A 20,400-nucleotide genomic window follows, 5' to 3' on the forward strand; every position below is an offset into this window, starting at 1 on the left:
GCTATTAACTTAATATATTTTATGCCTATGATTATTTTTTATATATATAAATATATATTCGTAAATAACTAAATTTTAACTTGATGAGTATTTCTTTATACGTTAATAAAACTTTTAGTACAACTATTAATATTTACAGAATTACTATTGTGTATTAATAATTTTAAATTATACAGAAATGAAGCCACTATTTATTATTTGTTCACAATAACTTTACATAATTGATTAAAATTTTCGTCGTATCTTAAATTATTTTGTATAGATATTTTATTACAACGTCAATAAAATTTTTTAGTGCAACTAATAGTATTTTTTAGGATTTAGTTTTTGTTAAATTAATAATTTAAAAATATAATTTACTATTAAGAATTTTTTTAACTTAATTATTGAATTTTTTTTAGTTATACTGAGAGTCAATAAAAATAAATTTATAAACAAAAAAAATATTAAAAAATTTAAAAATAATATATCCAAAAATAATAGCTGTAATATATAAATTGAAGTAACAATTTAAAATTTTCTAAAACTAATCTAATCAAATGTTAATATTAAAACTAAATTATTTAAATAATATATTAGTTATTCTAGACTTTAGATACAAATAGATTATAATCATTCTCGAAACAATAATCAACTAAGATAATGACATACCTTAAAATTTAGAATTTATGCAAATTTAGATTATTCTCTTGTTAAATAAGTTTTATAATCCGTTATTTATGTTATGTGGCAAGACATAGAATAGTCATATCAAGTAACTAAATTGACCTTTATTCTCATCAATGGCATTGCATTGACGCACCAAGAAGGTAATAGTTTCTGAAAAAAAAATCACAATATATTATAATTTTAATTATGAAAAATAAAAAAAAAAAAACATTTAAACAAAGCACTAATCTTTGAAATTGTATTTTCAAGGATGAAATAATTTTTTGAAAACTAAACCTAAATTGAGAAAACTCAATCTCATTATATATTCCACTTCGAAGATTTTATGGCTGACGTAGAAAGCATAGAAGAGATGAAATTTGAACTTGGCCTATAAAATTTTTTAGAAGCAATTGCTAAATAAAAAATCGAGCTCCTCCTAAGAAAAAACTAATTTTACCCACATTTCATTGGGTTGATCATAATATATGAATAGATCCAACCATCCTTCAGTAAAAAGAGTTCATTGTCCCTTTGTTAAACTCTTACATCCATATAATTAGAACCCGAATCAGTGAATACAACTCGATGTGGTATTTAATGGATGTGGTGCATTGTAAACGATTGCGACAAAAGAGAATCGCACTATAAGGTTAGATGAAAAAAATAAACATGAGTAAGAACAATAATCAAATTATCAAAAGAATAATAGAATAGGTATATCAATAAAATATCATAAAAAATTATAACTTGTACCTTAAAAGAATAGTTTTCAATAGAAAACAAAGAATACAACCTTATTCTATGAAGTTGTCAATGAAAAATAACATATTAAAAAATTAAATAAAATATTTTGCCTCTAAAACTTAGACTCATAAACTTTATACTGGTGTATGTATCAGTGCAATGTACGAAAAATATTTAATATTTTATTTATATCTGAAGTATTTTTTAAAAATATATTTTTTAATATATTTAATTTTAAATTAAGCTCCATTTATTTTTTTTATTCATGTAAATACCAAACAATAATATATATCAAAGAAATTCACAAAATAATTAGATTTATTGAAAAAAAGACATAATATACAATAAATTAATGTCTTAATTTCTATGAAAAAATGTGCGTACATATTTTTTTGTCTTTAACATTAATCGTTGCACATTTAATTTATAGGTTGTATTTCTATTTCTATATCAAATAAAATTTAAATATTATTTATATAAAATTTTCTATCCAACTAAAAAAAAAGAAATGAAAAACACAATTAACAATAAAGAGATACTAATTGATTAAACTGTACCTTCAAAGACTTCTCTATACTTAACATTAATCGTACAATTCTCAGAGATCCCTCGTGATTCTGAATTAAAACCTTTATCCTTTGGTTGCTCTTAACTCTTGAAAATGTCACATATAACTGTTCGTGCATAAAAATCAATCTCGATAAGTATAGATCCACGGTTTTCAGCATATATTCTTGAATCATGTTTATTATCATACCAAAAGACACTATCATTGGAAATTATTTTCTCTAAAACTTGATTGGAATGTTATTATTATTTGGAACCATAATAATCTTTGGAATTAATGCAATTCCTCCTATTTTAATCTCTGTTATTATTTTGCATTCAATCAATTGATTTTCAAGTCTCTTAACCTGTAGTTGTGTACCATTATATAAGTCATCTGACTAGTTTATGTTCTTAAGTAACGTCACCGGAACACTAATATAAATTACAAAATAATATATTATTTAGAATTTATAGTTATATATGTATAGCTAAAAATACTATAAAAAAGAAATAAATATTTATAGTTAAAACTCTTAAGCTTTCTAAATTTTAATATAATAATAGACTGTCTATTTGGGTAATTTTGTATGTACTCAATGAATTATTTTGTGAAATTCTTTCACAATGTACATCTCAATTTAGGTCCATTCTTATATCACATGAAAACAAAATAGTTAGAAACATAATAACGGTTAAAAATCTAAAAAACAAACTTAATAAAACTATCACAATTGTTTTAATTTATCCCACTCATCAAGTTCTAACACAATAAAAGAAAAATGACTTATAAATTTATTAAAGATCTCTAAATGTTAGTATAAATTAATGAAATCTCTCTAAAATTCAATTATTAGATCACACATCATACACAAATCACAAAATACTAAAACCTAAATTATACCCTAATCTAACCTTATTATTTATTCCAGTGGTAACTAACTCTGTCTACTATCAATTCCATTTTTTTCAAATCAACCTAATTGTTGTATGATTTAGTTACCACTAGACATACGTCATGTTTTATCATTTTTTGTGATTTGTGTATGATGTGTGAACTAATCGAATTTAGTAGAGATTACATTAGTTTATGCAATAAAAAATATTATACTTAGTAAAAAAAATGTAGGTGAAATATTGTGTATTTATAAATAAGTTTTTTGGTTGTTGGCCATACAGTTAGTCTCTCAAGCAAAAAATTTGATTAAACATAACTAATACGTTTAATAATATTATATCTCATGTTAAACCATTATAGGACCGGTACAACAATTTAATGTAAATTGTGATAGGATGAAAAGATTTACTAATTTAAATTTAAAATACTTCACAAAATTAACAAATAATAAATAAATAATTTTTATAAATATTTTATTTTAATTTAAAATAATGCATTCTTATGAGTAATTAATTTTTATACTATTTAAAATTTTTGAAAAAATAAACTCCATTCATGTTAAAATTATAATAAAATTGCTCTCATTTAAGAATAGAATGGTGACTTATATAAAAAAAATCTTGTCCAAACAAAATAATCATCTTCAATTGCAATGAAAATAATTGACAATGCATCACAAACATACTGATTACAAAATTTTCGGCACCAATTTTTCCCATCTCCAACTTGAATTACAAATTGCAGAAGTAGAACAAATAATTAGAAATTCACAATTTAAATAAGAATCATTTATATATTGACCGAATGATCAAAATATATAATATTTATAGACCAATAATTAGAAATTCACAATTCAAATAAGACTCATTTATATATTTACCTAATGATCAAAATATATTTTATAGACCATGAAGAAGCTCAAAATTTTTAAAGTTGACAATTCGCAGCTAGTAAAACTTATCCATGTTCAATTTTAGGGTCATTTATTTTATTGAAACAACACAGAACATTGTCAATTGGTATTCTGAAAGAAAATTTTGAAGCACTTCCAGTCTAAAATCACCATTCACAAATCGAAAATTATATTAATGGAGCTAAGTTAATGATAGAAGCTAGAACACTAACAAATTCCATAAATTCTGTAAACAGTGCTCATCAGTTGTCAGTTATGTCTATCATTGTGCTAATACACACTGCACTATTTCATGAGTATTGAAATTATATAACATCAGAGTTTTCCTTCGTGAAGAAACCATATACACACAAATAGAACATGAACCTAAACTCAGATTCCACAACTTAGGCCTGAAAAGTACCAGCATCCTGAGATGTACCAGCATCCTGAGATGTACCAGCATCCTGAGATGTACCAACTTCCTGAATAAATACATTAAAAGAGAATCTACATTAACTCCAATGCAAATAATCAATGAAAAAAATAGACTACCGCAACCACATGAAATATAAGGAGAAATGTTTAAATACAATACTCAATCAAAACTATGAAATACTTGAAGCCAATTATCAATATATATACAAGGAACATGAAGCTAAAATCAAATGAAATATCTTCATCTTGACAAGAAAAAAATAGATACAATATCATTAATAGTTTTGATGATTTATGATAGGCAGTAGCTATGATTACTCATGCAAGGAACTTAACAATCACATAATTATGAGTCACAGTATAAGCAAACCTTATGATAAAGTAATCACAAAGCAAAACCATACTATCAAAGTAAAAATGTATCCACACACAAACAACAAAGTCATAATTAGAATAAACAAATTAAAATGCTAAGATACACCCAAAATATGGATAAATGATGATGGTACCTGCGCATTACCAATCACACAGAACTGGACTTTGATATAGCCATTGAATGTTTTCCATACTTTGCTGTAAAAGGTTTGAGGTGCATCATCACCAGAGCGTGCATTGAAAGTAATGTAAAACATAAGGCCAGCAACAGCACCAGCATTAACGCTGACAAGCTTATCAAACTCAAAATTCACCTTCTACATAGTAATAACAAGAATAAAAATAATCATTAGTGAATGAGATTATAGACATAAATAAGATTATGGACATAAATAAAACACAATAAAGCAAAAACCATCATAGACACAACATTTTTGCGATTGTAGATTCGCAAGCTTTTCTGAATCATATCCTTCACAAGTTTCTGCCTATACTTATCAGTCATCGAATAGGGTCCAACTCCGCCACACATTCTACCTCCATAGTCAGGAACAATGAATCCCTGTAAACAACATAAAGATAAAAAACCCTAAAGAGTTAAATTATGATGAACAAAGAGGTCGACGATTCTGATTCTGGTGAATTGGGGTTAGGGTTTTTATTAATTTTTTCCTGGTGCCTTCAACGTTGAATTCACGGAGGTAAGTGGTTTATTGGGCTTATACGTTGGCCTTTTTATTGGGCTGCTTGTTGGGTTTATTTTCATGATTTTTACTACCATGTAGATGTTCTTGTAGGTTTATAATTGGTTCCGTTCTCCGGCGGCGCAGGAAGAGAGGGAACAAATCACTTCGTTCAGGCCGGGCGATAAGCGCGAAGCTTCATTGAAACTCGACGCGAAGTTTCAATGTCGGCAGGTTCGGACTTCAAGCGACAACGGTGATGCAGGATACGACGGCGTGGTGGACGAAAACAGAGGCGCAGGCGACGGCGGCAGGGAAGGCAAGTACCACGACACAGGGGTGGGCGAGGTTGCGGTCGACGACAGTGACGCAGGCGACGACAACGTGGCAGGCGAAGGCAATGAAATGGACGACGGTGCGGATACGGGCAGTAGCGCTTCACAAAGAGAAGAAGATCGCACCTTGAATCGCATGCTTCGTAGACAAATCCGTGTGTTTTAGAATCCGGGTCGGGTTGGATTTGGAGCTTCGCTCTCTTTGGATCTGAGCCGGCTTGGCGGTCCGGATCTTGACAAAAAAAAATTTGGTTCCGTTTCATTTTATTTAATATTTATAGCATCAAGTCATCAACAAAAATTTGGTATATTCTTATATTAATGTATTTAAAAATATAAATTTCTAAAAAATAAATGGCCATTTGTATCCATGAGAGAGATGAAAATACTGACATTTGTACCCATGAAAGCTCAAAATTAATATTGTATCTATGATAGATCATGTTCGTGTGACAAAAGTGTCCTGGCTTAGATCTGAGCTTGGTTCGTAGGTTTCCGAACCTACGTGGCACTCCCACCCCCCAAAAGCGAGTAAAGTACCAATCCGGTCTCTGTCCATTTTCCAAAATGACAAGACAACCCTTAACCAAAAACACGTTCTATTACGGTCCCTGACCCTGTACTCGCGTCTGCCAACCCGGTCCTTCTGTCAGTTTTCCGGCGAAAGTTTGACGGAAATTGCTGACGTGTCAGGTTAAAAAATGGACAGGGACCTAGTTGTCTCTAAATTTAAATTGGTTAGGAGTTTATGTTTAAAGAATAATAAAGACAAATAAACCCCTAACAAATTTAAATTTAGAGACAACTAGGTCCCTGTCCATTTTTTAACCTGACACGTCAGCAATTTCCATCGAATTTTCGCCGGAAAACTGACAGAAGGACCGGGTTGGCAGACGGAGTACAGGGTTAGGGACCGTAATGGAACATGTTTTTGGTTAAGGATCGTCTTGTCATTTTGGGAAATGGACAGGGACCGGGTTGGTACTTTACTCCCCAAAAGCCATATCTGAGCCAACCATTCACCATCATCATCTTCATCTTCTTCACCATCATCCCCATCTATCACTGTCTCTTTCCAGCCACCATAACCTCCATCACCTCAACACCGCCACAGCCACCTCCCTTCACCACAACCTCCGGCGACAACCCACACCTTCTCCATTCCTGGGTCTCCTCTCGTCTGCCACCAAACAGCCGCGACACCCAACCTTCTTCGCAGGGTCCTTACGGCATTCCAACCCGTCACCACTCCCCTGTTCGAACCCTAGTTCCGCCAACCATCACCGTCGGCCTCTACGAGCCACCGCAACTCTCTTCCCTTTTCTCCCCTTTGCGTGTTCTCTGTCTTTCTCAGCCACACCAACGAACCGGCCACCTTCTCCTCCCTCTCTCTCACTGGCCGAACCGCCGTGCCGTCGACGAGCCACAGCGACATCGACGATGAGCCCCTTTTCCCCTTTCTTCTTCCTTCTCTGTCATCCCGTCTCACCATCGCGAACCAGCCTAGCATCATCGCGATTCCAGCCCCGTTTTCCGTTCTCCCATGGAACGACCAGAACAGGGTGCAGCCCCTGTGTCTTTCATCCCCTCCGTTTTCCCCTGTTTCATGGCTGCGTTCACTCTCCGCTGCTGCAATTGAAGCAGTGCCACTACCAGGCCACCGCTTCTGCTCCGGCCAATTCAGCCATCATCTTCTCTTCACTTGTTCATTCTCTGCTTTCCAGGTTCCCATTTTCATTTGTTGAGTTCTGTTTCTTTCATTGTATTGCTTTTAGTTCATTTTGCTTAATTTGGTTAGTTAGAAATGCATGTTAGTTGCTTAGGTTGTTAGATAATCTGAGCTGGATAGTGGATTTAGGTTTGTTTTGATTCATGCTGCTGTTTGAAAATTTTGCTGTTTTAATTCATGCTGCTGTTTGAAAATTTTGGCTTGTCTGATGCTGCTGGGAGCTTTGGGGGAGGTAGGGTTCGGACAGGGGAGTGGTGACGGGTTGGAACGTCGTAAGAACGAGAAGGTTGGGTGTCGCGGCTGTTTGGTGGAGAAGAGGAGCTGGCGCTGTGGTTTCTGGGCTCAGCGGAGGTGAGAAGAGGGGAAGAAGAAGAAAAAGGGGCGTGGCGGTATGGGTTGTCGCCAAAGGTTGTGGTGAAGGGAGGTGGCTGTGGCGGTGCTGAGGTGATGGTGATGGAGGTTATGGTGGCTGGGAAGAGACAGTGATGGATGGAGATGATGGTGAAGAAGATGAAGATGATGATGGTGAATGGTTGGCTCAGATATGCCTGGGGGGTGGGAGTGCCACGTAGGTTCGGAAACCCACGAACCAAGCTCAGATCCAAGTCAGGGCACTTTTGTCACACGGACATTTTAAATGTTATTAATTTAAAAATAATTAAATTTAAATATTTAAAATTATATATTAATTTTTTTATAATTTTATTCTATATTTAATTAAATCGGTTCAATTATGATTTAATTTCGATTGAATCATTAAACTATTAAATTAGTCACTTAATCGGTTCAATGATCAATCCAGTTCTCACCACCTTTAAAATAGTAAATAACATTAACATATTTTATTTAAAAAAAAATCGACTCAATTTAATGTACACACATCGATAATTTGTTAATTTACTTAATAATTATATTTTTAAATCATAAAATTCTTTTGATAAAATTAAAAGATTAAAGTAAAATATAAAAGATCTAATTTTAATAAGGATTATGCTATGTATATACCAAAATCATCCATCAGTATAAAATACATGTTTAAATGTAAATACACATTAAAAATAAATTAAATCACATATATATTTATACACAAATACATTGGTAGCTGATTTTAATAGCTAATTTTAGTGTACAAATAATATTTTTATTTTAATAAATATGGTAGATAAATACTGAATTAAATTTTAATTTAAAGTAATTAAATTTTATTATGAAAAAATAAATATAAAAAACATTTTTTTCAAAAATTAAAAAAAATAATTCTTCATCAGAAAATAGAACAAATAATAAAAAAATATGTGAAAATAATACAAAATCATAAAATATTACCTACTTTAATAATTATATATATAATTTATAATAATATTTATAATTTAAATTAAATTGAATCTCTCCTTACAAGGCAGGGAAAATAAAATAGTTTAAAAATAAAATTAAGATTAAATCAATTTACGAAATTTTCGTTTTCCGTGTGTCATTACTCATTAGACTTGGTTGAGTTCCGGAAATCACAATCGAAAAGCGTGCCATTTACCACCGCCGGGGATATTTTACTCCATTCCAATCCGTAATATCCATTTCCCACTGCCACACACTCCTCTTCTTCTTCTTCTTCCTCCTGCTCCTCCTCCTCCTCTCTCCGGCGACAACCATGGCTGACCGAAACCCTTCCACCGATGACCTTGACCAGCTCCTCGACTGTAACGACCTCTCCCTCTCTCTATGTTCATCACTCTTAACACTTATCACCTTGTTATTTAATTTTTTTAATTTTATTTTTTTGCATTTAATCATTTCAGGTGCTTTGGATGATTTCCAAACCTTCAACCTTAATAATTCCTCCGCTCAGAGGTCCCTATTTTCTTCAATATAATCACTTTCCCTTTCAATCTTTTCAATTTTGTTGTCTGAATTTTTCTACTTTGTTATAATCTATTAGGAGCGGGGAAGCAACTGTGGTGAAAAAGGAGGCACCTTCTCTTCCTTCTAGGGTTCAAGGATTGGGGATGGGTGGTGGGTTACCCGATTTGAAAAACAAGAAAAAGGGGAAACAGAAGGCTCCCAAAGATGCCCACGTCAGCGAGGCACTCGACAAGCTGAGGGAGCAGACCAGGGAGGCTGTCAAGGGTCTCGAATTCATGGCTCCGTCGTCGGCCGATGATTTCGGTAAGGATGCCATGATGGAGGATTGGGTCAAGCAGTTTGAGGACCTTGCTGGCTCTCAGGTAACTAAGTTTACATCCTTCCATTCATTTCCTTTAAAGTTGAAAGCTTTGTGTTGTTGGGAAATGGTGCAGTTGAAAATCGCTTATGCTAGTTTAAAGTCAAATCTTTGTTTCTTGTGCTGTGGTTTACAGTTTGAGTAAAATGGTTGAGTTCATGAAGTTGTGAAATGAGTAAGAGACTCATGGATTTTACAGGCACCTTGTGTTTTGCTTCTTTTTATAGTGTCTTCTGTAAGCATTAAGCTTATCATTGGGGCATATAATTTTACCATAATTTTCTAGACATGTATGAAACCATGAATTAGTAAAAGGATTTCACGTCCTTGGCACAAATTGAGTTATTCTGTAACGAAATGCTTGGTTTCTATACATGATAATACATGATTAAGCTATGAAGTGGAGTGAATAGTGAATGTTGGGTCTTGCGGAAAGTTGTATTTTGTTTCATCATTCCACTAAAATGGTATTTGGTGTTTGCTTAACTTTTTACAAGCATGAAATAATTTTCCTGTTGCTGTCATTGGATGATCAAATATATTCAGTTTTCTTATCTTGATTTGACTGAAATGTGTACTTAGGTATGGAATGGTCAAGAGATTATTGACAAGGAGGTTGATGACTCTTGTTTATATGGCTTTTTCTCCCTTTATGATTCTTTTTCTAATATTAAAATTGAAAATTGGGCTGCTTATTTTCATGTAATGACAAGTCCGCATTCTCGTGGTATAGAAATCATGTTGGTAGTGCTCTCCACTTCTTGCATTTGGTTTTGTCTGATTTTGAATGGGATATGAAATCAAGTTCACCATATATTCTGGCATCCAGTTTTCATATTAAAATTCCTAAAGCTTAGTTATTATGCCAGAGTATTTGTTTTAATGAAATGTAGTTGTCCATATTTCTTTCCAAATAGCATTTGAATGAACTAAAATAGTGCTTATACTGTGAGGGAAAAAAACCTATTTATCTTTTAATGGTAGTGTACTTTTTTTTGTTTGTATAGAATACATTATGTAATGAACTCTTACGGATTTCCTGCTTCTTAACTTAAAGAGATTGCGCTAACTGCGTCTGCAAATCTCACTCATAATCTTGCTTAAGAATTCAAAAATAAAGGTATTGATTACTGAAATTTTATAGAACATTTGCAATTTTCAGCTGTTAAATAATGAAGGCTGTCAAAATAGTCACAAATTTAAGCTTAAGATTGATAGATGACTTTTTACTTTTGTATGTTCTTAATATTTTTTGTTTGATATTCCCGGTTTGTAAAACTGTATGAAGTTTATTTTATGGGACTGTGGTCCTTTATTTGTATGTTTTGCTTTATACTTGCCATGGCATTCTGAAGAGAAGTAATTTCTGTTGTAAATCAGTTCTTTAAGTGCTTTATTTTTTATTGTAAATCAAAGCAATTAATATGAGGGTTCTTATCTTATGTTACAATTAATCGCCTATAGTTTGCTTGTTTGGCAATAGGGATCAGCATCTTTCCTTGCATTAATGTGTCCAAATTTTTTTTAATTATGAACTCAAGTTGAAAATTTATTGGACTTGGATAATAGATGCTAACAGGAATTTGGACTCTAGGAACTGCAACGTACTTTCTGAAAAGAGAAGTTTGAACCCCACATTTAGGAGGTTACTTCCATGCAGATGTGATTTTGTTTGAGTTTGACATGGAAAAGCAACTAGCAAAATATTTTAGCTGAGACATGCAGCCCAGCCTGGAAATGTGTTTCACAAACTTAGCTACTTGTACTATATCTTCTATTCTGTTCTTTCAAATATGGGAATGAGGGAGGGGGAACATATTATTGTGTACATACTACATACTCATATGTTTTGTCTTTTTCTCCTTGTTGGCTCTTCTGTTACCCCCACTTTTTGTTCTCTTCCGTAATTCCTCATCATGAGAACACTGTATCTTGGCATGATTTCTGGAAGTCAAGCTGATAATGTCATTAATTTGTTTAGGACATGGAATCTATTGTGGAGACCATGATGCGGCAACTTCTGTCCAAGGAGATTCTTCATGATCCAATGAAGGAAATAGGAGAAAGATATCCAAAGTGGTTGGAAGAGCATAAATCCAGCTTAAGCAAAGAAGACTATGATCGTTATTCACATCAGTATGAACTGATACAGAATCTGAATGAAGTCTATGAAAATGATTCTGAAAACTTCACCAAGATTGTTGACCTCATGCATAAGATGCAAGAATGTGGACAACCACCAAATGATATTGTCCAAGAGCTTGCTCCTGATTTTGATCTAGCCAGTCTTGGCCAGATGTAAGTGTTCTATCCCATCTTATCTTATCTTTGAACTGATTGCTATGGCTGTTTTCGTGTTTATGTTGTACTGTACAGTTGTAACTGCAGCCTCAATTTTCTTACTTCTAAATCAAATTGTTAGCTCCATATATTCTGAAATAAATGAATGATCTGTCATGGAAATTTACTAATGGGTAGAAGTTGACTATGTAGAGTAGCTGTTTCTAGGGTCACCAAAGTTAAACTTTGTGCATGATGCACCAAGATAATCCAATGATGTAGATCTAATAGAAACTATAAAAATTATAACATTATGCTAAGATTTATACCATGGGATTCAGGGATTATCTTCGTGCATCAAAGCACGGCTTGCTCAATAAATGGCCAAAATTGGCTATTTATGATTTTTATCTTTGTTTGCAGATAGTATAACTTAAAAATAGAATCATTTTTCTTTAATTAAGGCGCTTGGTATGGTGTTTAATGCATTTCTTGTTTCTAAACCAATGAAAAGATGAGTTGTTGTAATATCTGCAAATTTGAAAATCTAAATGTAAACCATTCTTGTTGCCATTGGTCACCACCAACCCATACTAGTGGCTTCCTACAATCCTGCTCCAACATTCCTAATAAGAAAAACTCTATCAGCAATAGTTGCTATATGCACCAACCTGCTGGTATGATTGACAAGCACTACCCCATGCTCTGCCTCAACCTACCACGAGTGTTCACTGGTGTTTCCATTTGCCACTGACCGTTGCCTTATCACTACCAATTGGGAACGATGTTGAGAATCTGAGAATTTAAATGGAAATTTGAGGAAGAAACCAGACAAGAATGCACAAAATGCAGACAGATGAAAATGCAATAGAGCAACTGCCTTTATACTTTCAGGACACGATTTTAAAACTTAAAATTACTTGGTAGCATTTGTTTTCATTTTCTGGGTATAAAGGCTACTTAAACTTAGCATTTGTTTTCGCCATGTTACATATGTATTTATGTGTATCAACTCTAATAAAAACATTTTCTCCTTCTGCAGACCTCCAGAAATGATGGACTCTCAGACAAATTGTTCTATAATGTGAAGCAATTTCTTCCTCCTTATACTTTGGCAGCTGCTGGTTTTTCAGATTCTTAGGAACATTTGTTTTTTAACTTGTTAGAATAAGAAGGCTTTTATGCATTACTATTTTCCCCCTTTGTCTACTCATAGTTAAGCTAAGTTTGTATATTATATCAGGGATTTTGTAACGTTTTGTGACAGCAATCATGGTACTAGTTATTGCTAGTTGCCCCCACCAAAATTTTCTTTCTGATTTTTTTATAATCATTTCCTATTTAGTTGCTGGATGTTTGATTAATGTTTGCCTCGTGAATTAATAATAATTTTCCAATGGCCTGAGGCATAAACTAGTATTTTTTTTTGTCTTCCAATTTTTATGATTTCATGTTTTTTAATCTCACAAGTCAATAAATATTGGTGGTGTAAAATAAATTATATATACCTCTGGGGAAGCACCATTGGACTTGTATGTTCATATCTAATGCTTGTGAATTTTATTAGTTTAAAAATACAGTAATTCGGTACTTCTCAGCGGCAGCTACAGAAACATTTCGAATATCAAAACAATCAATGGATGAATTTTTCAATTTTTTTTATTTAAATTATGTAAATATCAAAATAATCAATGGAAGATGATTTCAATATAACCAAATCTCAAAAGGTTGCATTTGTGTAATTTATAGTGCCATTTTATTTAATAATGTCATTTAAGCAAATATGATTTGTAACAGCCAATGTAAATGGAATAAAAATATAAAGTAAACCGTCTTTAAATTATAACATACAAAAGATGTCTACAAACACTATGTTTAAACAAAAAAATTATTAGTCACCAAAAAAAAAAAAAAAAAAACAAAAAAATTATTTGAGGGTTATTAAACGTATTCTTAGTGTTTGTTACGCCAATATTCATCTTCCCAAAGTTCAACCTGCTTTGTTAAACTATCTTTTCTGTGAAGAATGCCTTGAAGTGTTGAAGGATCATATGGTGGAGGAATAGTGCATGGATATGAATCACTAGGAGATTTCACCATTGAATCCTCCATGAATTTCCTCCCAATACCTTGTTCAGAACATGCCATTGTTTCAGGGCAATACTCCACTGCCCCTTGAGGTATAGTTGGCTTGAACTTTTGGAGCTTTGCATATTCATTAAGCAGATGAAACATGTAATCATACACATACTCCATGCTTAAATCTTCATGTATGAATTTGCTAGCTGCCTCACCTATTGCTTGTGCCTGCTAATTAATTAAATTGAGGGATATAAAGTGATGAACAAAGAAGAATTAGAAAATGAAATATTGAGAAATAGGTTGGTGACCTTATGAGTGTTGTTATTGCCCCATTCGACGGCAAACTTAAGAGAAGTGCACTTGCTATTGTCTCTGATGGGCCAATAGTGCTGTAATGGCTCCATGCCTCTTATAAAGAAATCATAGAACTTGGGCTTAACATATAAAGTCATGGAATCACATGCCAAAATGTATTTCTCACTTACTGACCAAGCCCACCCTTCTATGTATATCTTATACCTGTGCAAAATTAAAACCCCAAAATATGTCATTCATATTATAAGATAGACGCTGAGAATAAAACATAAAGAATTTTTTTTATATTCTATTTAGTGATAAATTAAAATAAATTATGAAATTATAATAAATACACTAATTTGTGCTTCGGATACAGTGTCTCTATTCATGTCTTCTCTATCAAACACGATTCTATGTCTCTGTGTTTCTGTCTCATAGTCTGTAGAGGTAGAAAAATGGGTCGAATTCGTCGAGGCGACCTGCCGAACCCGCTAAAAAATGCGGGTTGGACTAGAATTTGGAACCCGCCAAATTAAAAAAATTGGCTAAATCCGCACTGCCAATTTTACAGATTTTGGTTGGACGGGACGGGTTGGCCCGCCAGACCAAGGATTTTTATTTTTTATTTTTATTCTTCTTTTAGTTATTAATTTTATTTATTTTAATTAATTTGACTATTTTTTTTATTTGTATTTGACTTTTTTGATTAATTTTAATAAATTTTATTTAAAAAAAAATCAAAGAAATTAACCGGCCGGCCCATCAATCCGGTACAAAACGGAGTGGACTAATATTTTGAACCATTTTAGTTAACGGGGCACGCCTACTTTGCCACCCCTAATATTTTGTCTATGTAAACAAAGTAACAAACGCAGGCATATATATGCAAATGCAAAGGAAGATACCTATGGGTGCATTGGTCTCCTAAGTTGGATGTTTTGTATCCTTGATTAGATTCTTGGTCCCAGTCCTGTCTGTATAGACGAGTGTTCCAGTCATTTTTGTCTGTAACATTACATTTCAAAAGATTTTTCCTAGTTGGAGCCACATCAGGATTCCCCTTCCAATAAGCATATGGTACTCTATCCTTCCATTTCATCTTCTTGTTCCCTTGTTTGATTTCTCTCAACGTATCTCTCCATGGCTTCATATTTATTTCAGCCCTGTTAAAAGTGTACAAGTTCTATTAATGTGCCTAACACATTATAACATTGTAAATACATAGTAGAATAATTAAAATTTACCATCCCCAAAAGGACCAATCAGGGAAGACAATGTCGAAGCTCCATTGATCTGAGCAATATCTAAACAGAGGGGGTGGTGGGGTAACAGCATTTGGGCCTTGAAACCTGTCCCTATGGATCACAGGCCTATCATCACAATCAAACAAGAGCTCCAAATCAGGAACCATGCCAGGGTACCACCTTAGTAGTTGTACGATGCCCCACAGAGTAAACATATCTCTTGTTTGTATTGATTTCCTATACTTCTCCACGTACACCTTTCCGCTCAGGATCACTACCCTAAAGTGAGATGTCCTTTTTGCCCCTTCAAGCATTTCCCTTGTGATCCCTGTCTCTCTCCACGCCTTTAGATCTTCATGGATCCATGTGAAGTATGACGGACACATTAATGGACGGCTCTGATTGCTGTTCTTTGTTGGGTTATGTGATGTAGGGTAGTTATCTCTGGGACACGTTTGTGTCTCATTCTTCTCCAAATTCAAATTGCTGCATCTAAGTGGAAATTCTTGTTTTCGGGATACCATTGGAATTGTGTGGACTGTTGAATAGTTCTGGCTTGGAATGAAAAAAACTTCAAAGATGGACTTCACAATATAACAATTTCAATATTAGACTATTTTTATCACATTATTAAAAGCTGCCCCAAAGATAATCTAGCTACCTATACTAGAAATAATGCTAATAAGCAAGGAATATCCATGATTTTATATTTTCATGGTATTAGGAAAGAAACAATAATAATTTTCAGCAACAAAAATAATATTCCTTTATATTTCTCTATATATTAAGGAAGAAAACAATTGGGTTTGAAATTTCTTCTCCTGATTAATTAATATTATTTCCCCTAAAATTAAAGGATTATATTATGAAGATATTCATGCCAATACAATTAAAATGAATACTTCTATAAAGATAAAATTATAATCTGTCAGATCGTTTGACATATTTAATTGAATATGTTGACCGAAAGATCTAACGGTTTACAATGTTATCTTTATATTAAAATGTCTTTGTAACAACATTTACTTATATTAAATACTATTTCGAAGTGATTCTCTTCATTTTATTTTATTTTTTAAATTTCGTCCAATAACAACCAAAAAATAAACTTATACTAAGAATAAGATCATGCAAGTGCAACTTATATAGATTATATTTGCATGAAATAATATATATGTAGATGATTCACCATATACATCTTTGGCTGTTTTCTAGAAGAAAAAAATGAAAGAAAAGGGGAGATCAGAGGGGGAGAAGACAGGGAATTTTTTTTTTAAGAAACATAAAAAGAAGAAAAAAGAGAGAGGAAGAAGCAGTATATCAACATGCACAAATTAAAACCAAATTACAAACAAAATGGCACAGATTTAATGTGCATATTATTATTATTATATAAATAAACTGACCTGATTCCAAGCTACAGAAGCAAATAAAGTGGCCACAGCAACGCAAAAGAGCACAATCAACGTGCTTGCAACTGCTATAATAGTATTCTTGTTCTTTGCCTTATGGTGATAGTGATGATGATGCTGATGACGATGATAATAAGAGCTACCACCACCCCAGAAGAGTTTAAGGTATGTCTCATTGTCCTTGTTCATCCCTCTATATCCTATATATTTTGATTGATGATTATTAGTTCTTAAATTGAATTTGAATTTGTACCTGCAAACTCCAAGCTAAGAATCAATACATATATATATACATGCATACATATATCTCTAAGGTGTTGCATGCGGAGTTGATATATTATTTGTATATATATGAGTTTATGTTCTTTCTTTTCAGCACTAAGGATTCTGAAAATATATAGAGAATTGAATAAAGGAGCGAGGAAGAAACTATATGGGATATATATATATATGGAGAATGAACATATGCAATTATATCATATGGTCCCCTCAAATTTCTGTAAGAATTAAACACTAGTAGAGAGCATTAGAGCTGTCATTATGAAATAGGAAGCCTGACTAAATTAAAGAAGAGTTATGTTATGTGTACATCAAAATCAGTTATCAATATAAAATATATATTGAAATATAAATACACATTAAAAATAAATTAAACCACACATATATTTATACACAAATATATTGGTTTGCAAATAATATTTTTTTATTAAAGAAAATTAAACAATTCTACAAGACGTCTAGAAGAGAAAGTTTATGCCATATGTCCTTATACATGCACTCTTTGATAGGTTTTAATAAAAGTGTTGGACTTTGAGACTTTTTCTATTTTTTTTCCTCTACAATTTTTTTATGTTTATTTTTCCTTTCAAAATTCATGTTTATTCATTTATGTATATAATGGTATTTTATTTTATTGGGAAAATGTAGTCAATAAGAGACAACAAAAAAAACTGCCTAATTGAAAACCATTATTAAGTTGAAATGGGAAAATGGAAAATAACATTTATATCAAAACAGCAAAATAAATAAACAAATAAACAAGATGATGATGGATACTTTTCATATAAAAAAAATCTCATTGTGTAAACACATAATATTGTAAAATATTATAAATAGTAATAGGTGCTTGCTCTAGTATCATGGCTTAACTTGCTCCTCAATTCTATGCCGGAAATCAAACGTTACATTACATATGCGATTCCGGAAGACTCCTATATGTAGTCATCTTTTTATATTTCATCACTACTATTCGTCATTGGCATCTCTGATTATGAAAATTCAACCCATAATTTGATTAAAAAAGATAATGCTTATCATTTTTAATACAAATATTTTCTATTTGCAAAATTCAAACTCAATATTGCAAAAGAGAATAACAAATAAAAAAAAAATTATTAAATCCATTTGAAAGTCCACTATGATCATACTCTTACAGTCTTACTTTGTCTGCAGCTAAGGTTTGGTATAGAATATATATAGATGAAAGATTTATAGGCCTCTCATTAAACTACAACAGGATTTAAATTTCAAGAGTGGAATATAGAACTCCTTTTAGTGTATATGAGAGAGTGAGTGAATGTGTGTGTAATACTGTAATGTAGGGGATGAAAAGCGCATTGGATTGGATATGGCCAAAATTTTAATCAAATCCGTACTAAAATTATTGGATCGGATCTGATCCAATATCCGTAATTTTAAATTTGGATCCGATTTGATCCGCACATTTGCGGATCGGATCAAATATATCGCAAAATACAAAAATATTTTTAAAAGTTTATTTTTATTAAAAAAAATATTAATAAAATTTATTTTTTTTATTCTTTTAATTTTAAATATGTTTACTCTTAAAATAATATTAAACATACTTTTTTTAAATAATAAATTAAAATAATACAACATATATGATCATTATTAGTTGAAATAAAACATAAAAAAATATTTACTTATTTATTTCTTTATTTTTGCGGATACACGGATATGCGAATCGGATATGCAGATACATACACAAAATCAACAATTGGATTCTATTAGTATGCGGATCAGATCCGATCCGATAACCTTAAGGATCGGATCCATATCCGTAATTTTCGAATCGAATTTAGATAAATACAGCGAATATGCGAATCCGATTCAATCAATACCCGTGTAATATAAGGGGAAAAAAACTCTTATTTCGTCTCATTTTATTATTTTAGGTGATGAGTTATAAATTATAATATCTATCTGTAAACATAAAAATGATTCAATTATACATGTATGTGAACATTATTGTTGCCCGCGAATAATGTAGGTGTTGGTCACAATAAAAGTAGTATCTAAATCTGAATAAAAGTTTGCTTGCAATTTCAGACATTAGAATCTTGGAATTTTAACCTAACTATATATAAACACATACATTCTAACATTATGTGTAGATTTCTTGATAAAACAAGTTATTTGGATTGTGGACATATTGTTTAATTTGTTGCCTATTCTCAAGAAGGCAAAGTTATTAAAGACAAAAAAACTAGCTAGGGTGGTGTGAAAAGTAAACGATAGCTGCTACCACTACCTATGATCTTGATTATACACGAAGGGAGGCGAGGGACCAAATTAGATATATAATAAGCAATTCCAGTATAGTTTCTTGCAAACAAGTCAATTACTTCGATTTTGAACCAACTTTTTTAGGCAAAAAATTAAATTAATCACATTGTAATATTGTATATATAATATAATAATACCTAATTGTTAGGTTAAGATTCACTAATTCAGCTCTTCTTATTAGTTTCTCAATTGTTCCTCTATTTTTACTTCATTGAGTTTTTCAGTTCATCATGCTTGAAATTTCCCTTTTGTAATTTCCGTTAATTTTCAGCCATCAAAAGGATTCAAAATAAGAAAAATGTTGAAAAATATGATCTCGTTTTTTTATGTAATGTTTTGGAATTCATTTTATTAGTCATACAGTGTCAAGGTAAAAACATTATTCTCATGTAAGAATATGTGGGACTGTGGGGCATGATATAAAATTTACCTTAACAATAGTAGAATTTAAATAGCGATTGATATATCAGTGACCAATATTATTATTATTAAGTATATAACTACTAAAGGTGTCAAATGAAAGTGCTTTATTAACAAATGGAAGATATTAATATCTTTAACGCAACTAGCTGCTTTTCCTATAATTATTAGTTGGTATGAAATTAATATTTCGAATGAATGAATATCATGTAACTTTATATATCTCAGTCTCACCTACACTACACTTTTTCTCCTTTTATATTTCTATTGTTCTTAATTGCTAAATTGTACAACATTAATTGCTTTCTGAATAGTATTACTAGACTAGGGGAGTGGTTTATTGAAAAAAAAAAATAAAAGATAAAACCAGGCAAGGGTGGTGGTTTTGGTTTTGTTTTGTTGAGGAGTGGTTAAATTGTTTTTTGCTCGACTTTCATATGTAGTGATTTATTGATCAAGTGATGAATGATAAATTTTTAAATGAAATTTAGATTTGTGACAAATTAATTCTTAACCTGTTTAGTTGGGAGATATAATAGAAAATAAAAAATATATATTTCTTATTTATAA

The 20,400-nt window shown here is 31.8% G+C and overlaps 3 protein-coding genes across 13 annotated transcripts; 1 reads left to right on the forward strand and 2 right to left on the reverse strand.

Moving 5' to 3' along the window:
* LOC107621108 (cysteine proteinase inhibitor 1) lies at positions 3,905-5,836 on the reverse strand. Of its 9 annotated transcripts, none has more exons than XM_021114468.1 (3): positions 4,975-5,836; positions 4,690-4,858; positions 3,905-4,216 (listed from the first exon to the last, which is right to left on the reverse strand). In XM_021114468.1, the coding sequence occupies exons 1-3, from the start codon at positions 5,074-5,076 to the stop codon at positions 4,125-4,127; spliced, it is 363 nt and encodes a 120-aa protein (XP_020970127.1). In that variant the 5' UTR covers positions 5,077-5,836; the 3' UTR covers positions 3,905-4,124. The 9 variants fall into 9 exon arrangements, with proteins under 9 accessions (XP_020970127.1, XP_020970134.1, XP_020970129.1 ...); XM_021114475.1 differs by having other exon boundaries at positions 3,905-4,198; positions 4,679-4,858; positions 4,975-5,821; XM_021114470.1 differs by having other exon boundaries at positions 4,679-4,858; positions 4,975-5,808.
* LOC107621155 (peroxisome biogenesis protein 19-2) lies at positions 8,766-13,131 on the forward strand. The gene is made up of 5 exons (XM_016323195.2): positions 8,766-8,988; positions 9,088-9,139; positions 9,228-9,513; positions 11,491-11,807; positions 12,832-13,131. Exons 1-5 carry the CDS (start codon positions 8,940-8,942, stop codon positions 12,875-12,877), a joined length of 750 nt encoding a protein of 249 aa, XP_016178681.1. The 5' UTR covers positions 8,766-8,939; the 3' UTR covers positions 12,878-13,131.
* LOC107621126 (O-glucosyltransferase rumi homolog) lies at positions 12,987-17,359 on the reverse strand. 3 transcript variants are annotated; one of them, XM_021114454.1, is made up of 5 exons: positions 16,819-17,359; positions 15,413-15,963; positions 15,074-15,331; positions 14,180-14,390; positions 12,987-14,099 (listed from the first exon to the last, which is right to left on the reverse strand). In XM_021114454.1, exons 1-5 carry the CDS (start codon positions 17,011-17,013, stop codon positions 13,743-13,745), a joined length of 1,572 nt encoding a protein of 523 aa, XP_020970113.1. In that variant the 5' UTR covers positions 17,014-17,359; the 3' UTR covers positions 12,987-13,742. The 3 variants fall into 3 exon arrangements, with proteins under 3 accessions (XP_020970113.1, XP_020970110.1, XP_016178651.1); XM_021114451.1 differs by having other exon boundaries at positions 15,413-15,996; XM_016323165.2 differs by having other exon boundaries at positions 12,987-14,096; positions 15,413-15,996; positions 16,819-17,349.

This window comes from Arachis ipaensis, chromosome B02, assembly GCF_000816755.2.
Source record: "Arachis ipaensis cultivar K30076 chromosome B02, Araip1.1, whole genome shotgun sequence".
In the NCBI taxonomy this organism is placed as follows: Eukaryota; Viridiplantae; Streptophyta; class Magnoliopsida; order Fabales; family Fabaceae; genus Arachis; species Arachis ipaensis.

Coding starts and splice junctions, on each gene's coding strand:
- LOC107621108 (XM_021114464.1), bottom strand. CDS start 5,076: ATGTGTGGCGGAGTTGGACCCTATTCGATGACTGATAAGTATAGGCAG. Junction 4,862..4,974: donor GAATCTACAATCGCAAAAAT/GTTGTGTCTATG, acceptor ATTACTATGTAG/AAGGTGAATTTTGAGTTTGA. Junction 4,217..4,689: donor AGTCCAGTTCTGTGTGATTG/GTAATGCGCAGG, acceptor GTATTTATTCAG/GAAGTTGGTACATCTCAGGA.
- LOC107621155 (XM_016323195.2), top strand. CDS start 8,940: ATGGCTGACCGAAACCCTTCCACCGATGACCTTGACCAGCTCCTCGAC. Junction 9,514..11,490: donor AGGACCTTGCTGGCTCTCAG/GTAACTAAGTTT, acceptor TAATTTGTTTAG/GACATGGAATCTATTGTGGA. Junction 11,808..12,831: donor CTAGCCAGTCTTGGCCAGAT/GTAAGTGTTCTA, acceptor CTCCTTCTGCAG/ACCTCCAGAAATGATGGACT.
- LOC107621126 (XM_021114451.1), bottom strand. CDS start 17,013: ATGAACAAGGACAATGAGACATACCTTAAACTCTTCTGGGGTGGTGGT. Junction 14,391..15,073: donor GGAGACCAATGCACCCATAG/GTATCTTCCTTT, acceptor AATTTTGCACAG/GTATAAGATATACATAGAAG. Junction 14,100..14,179: donor GCAATAACAACACTCATAAG/GTCACCAACCTA, acceptor TTAATTAATTAG/CAGGCACAAGCAATAGGTGA.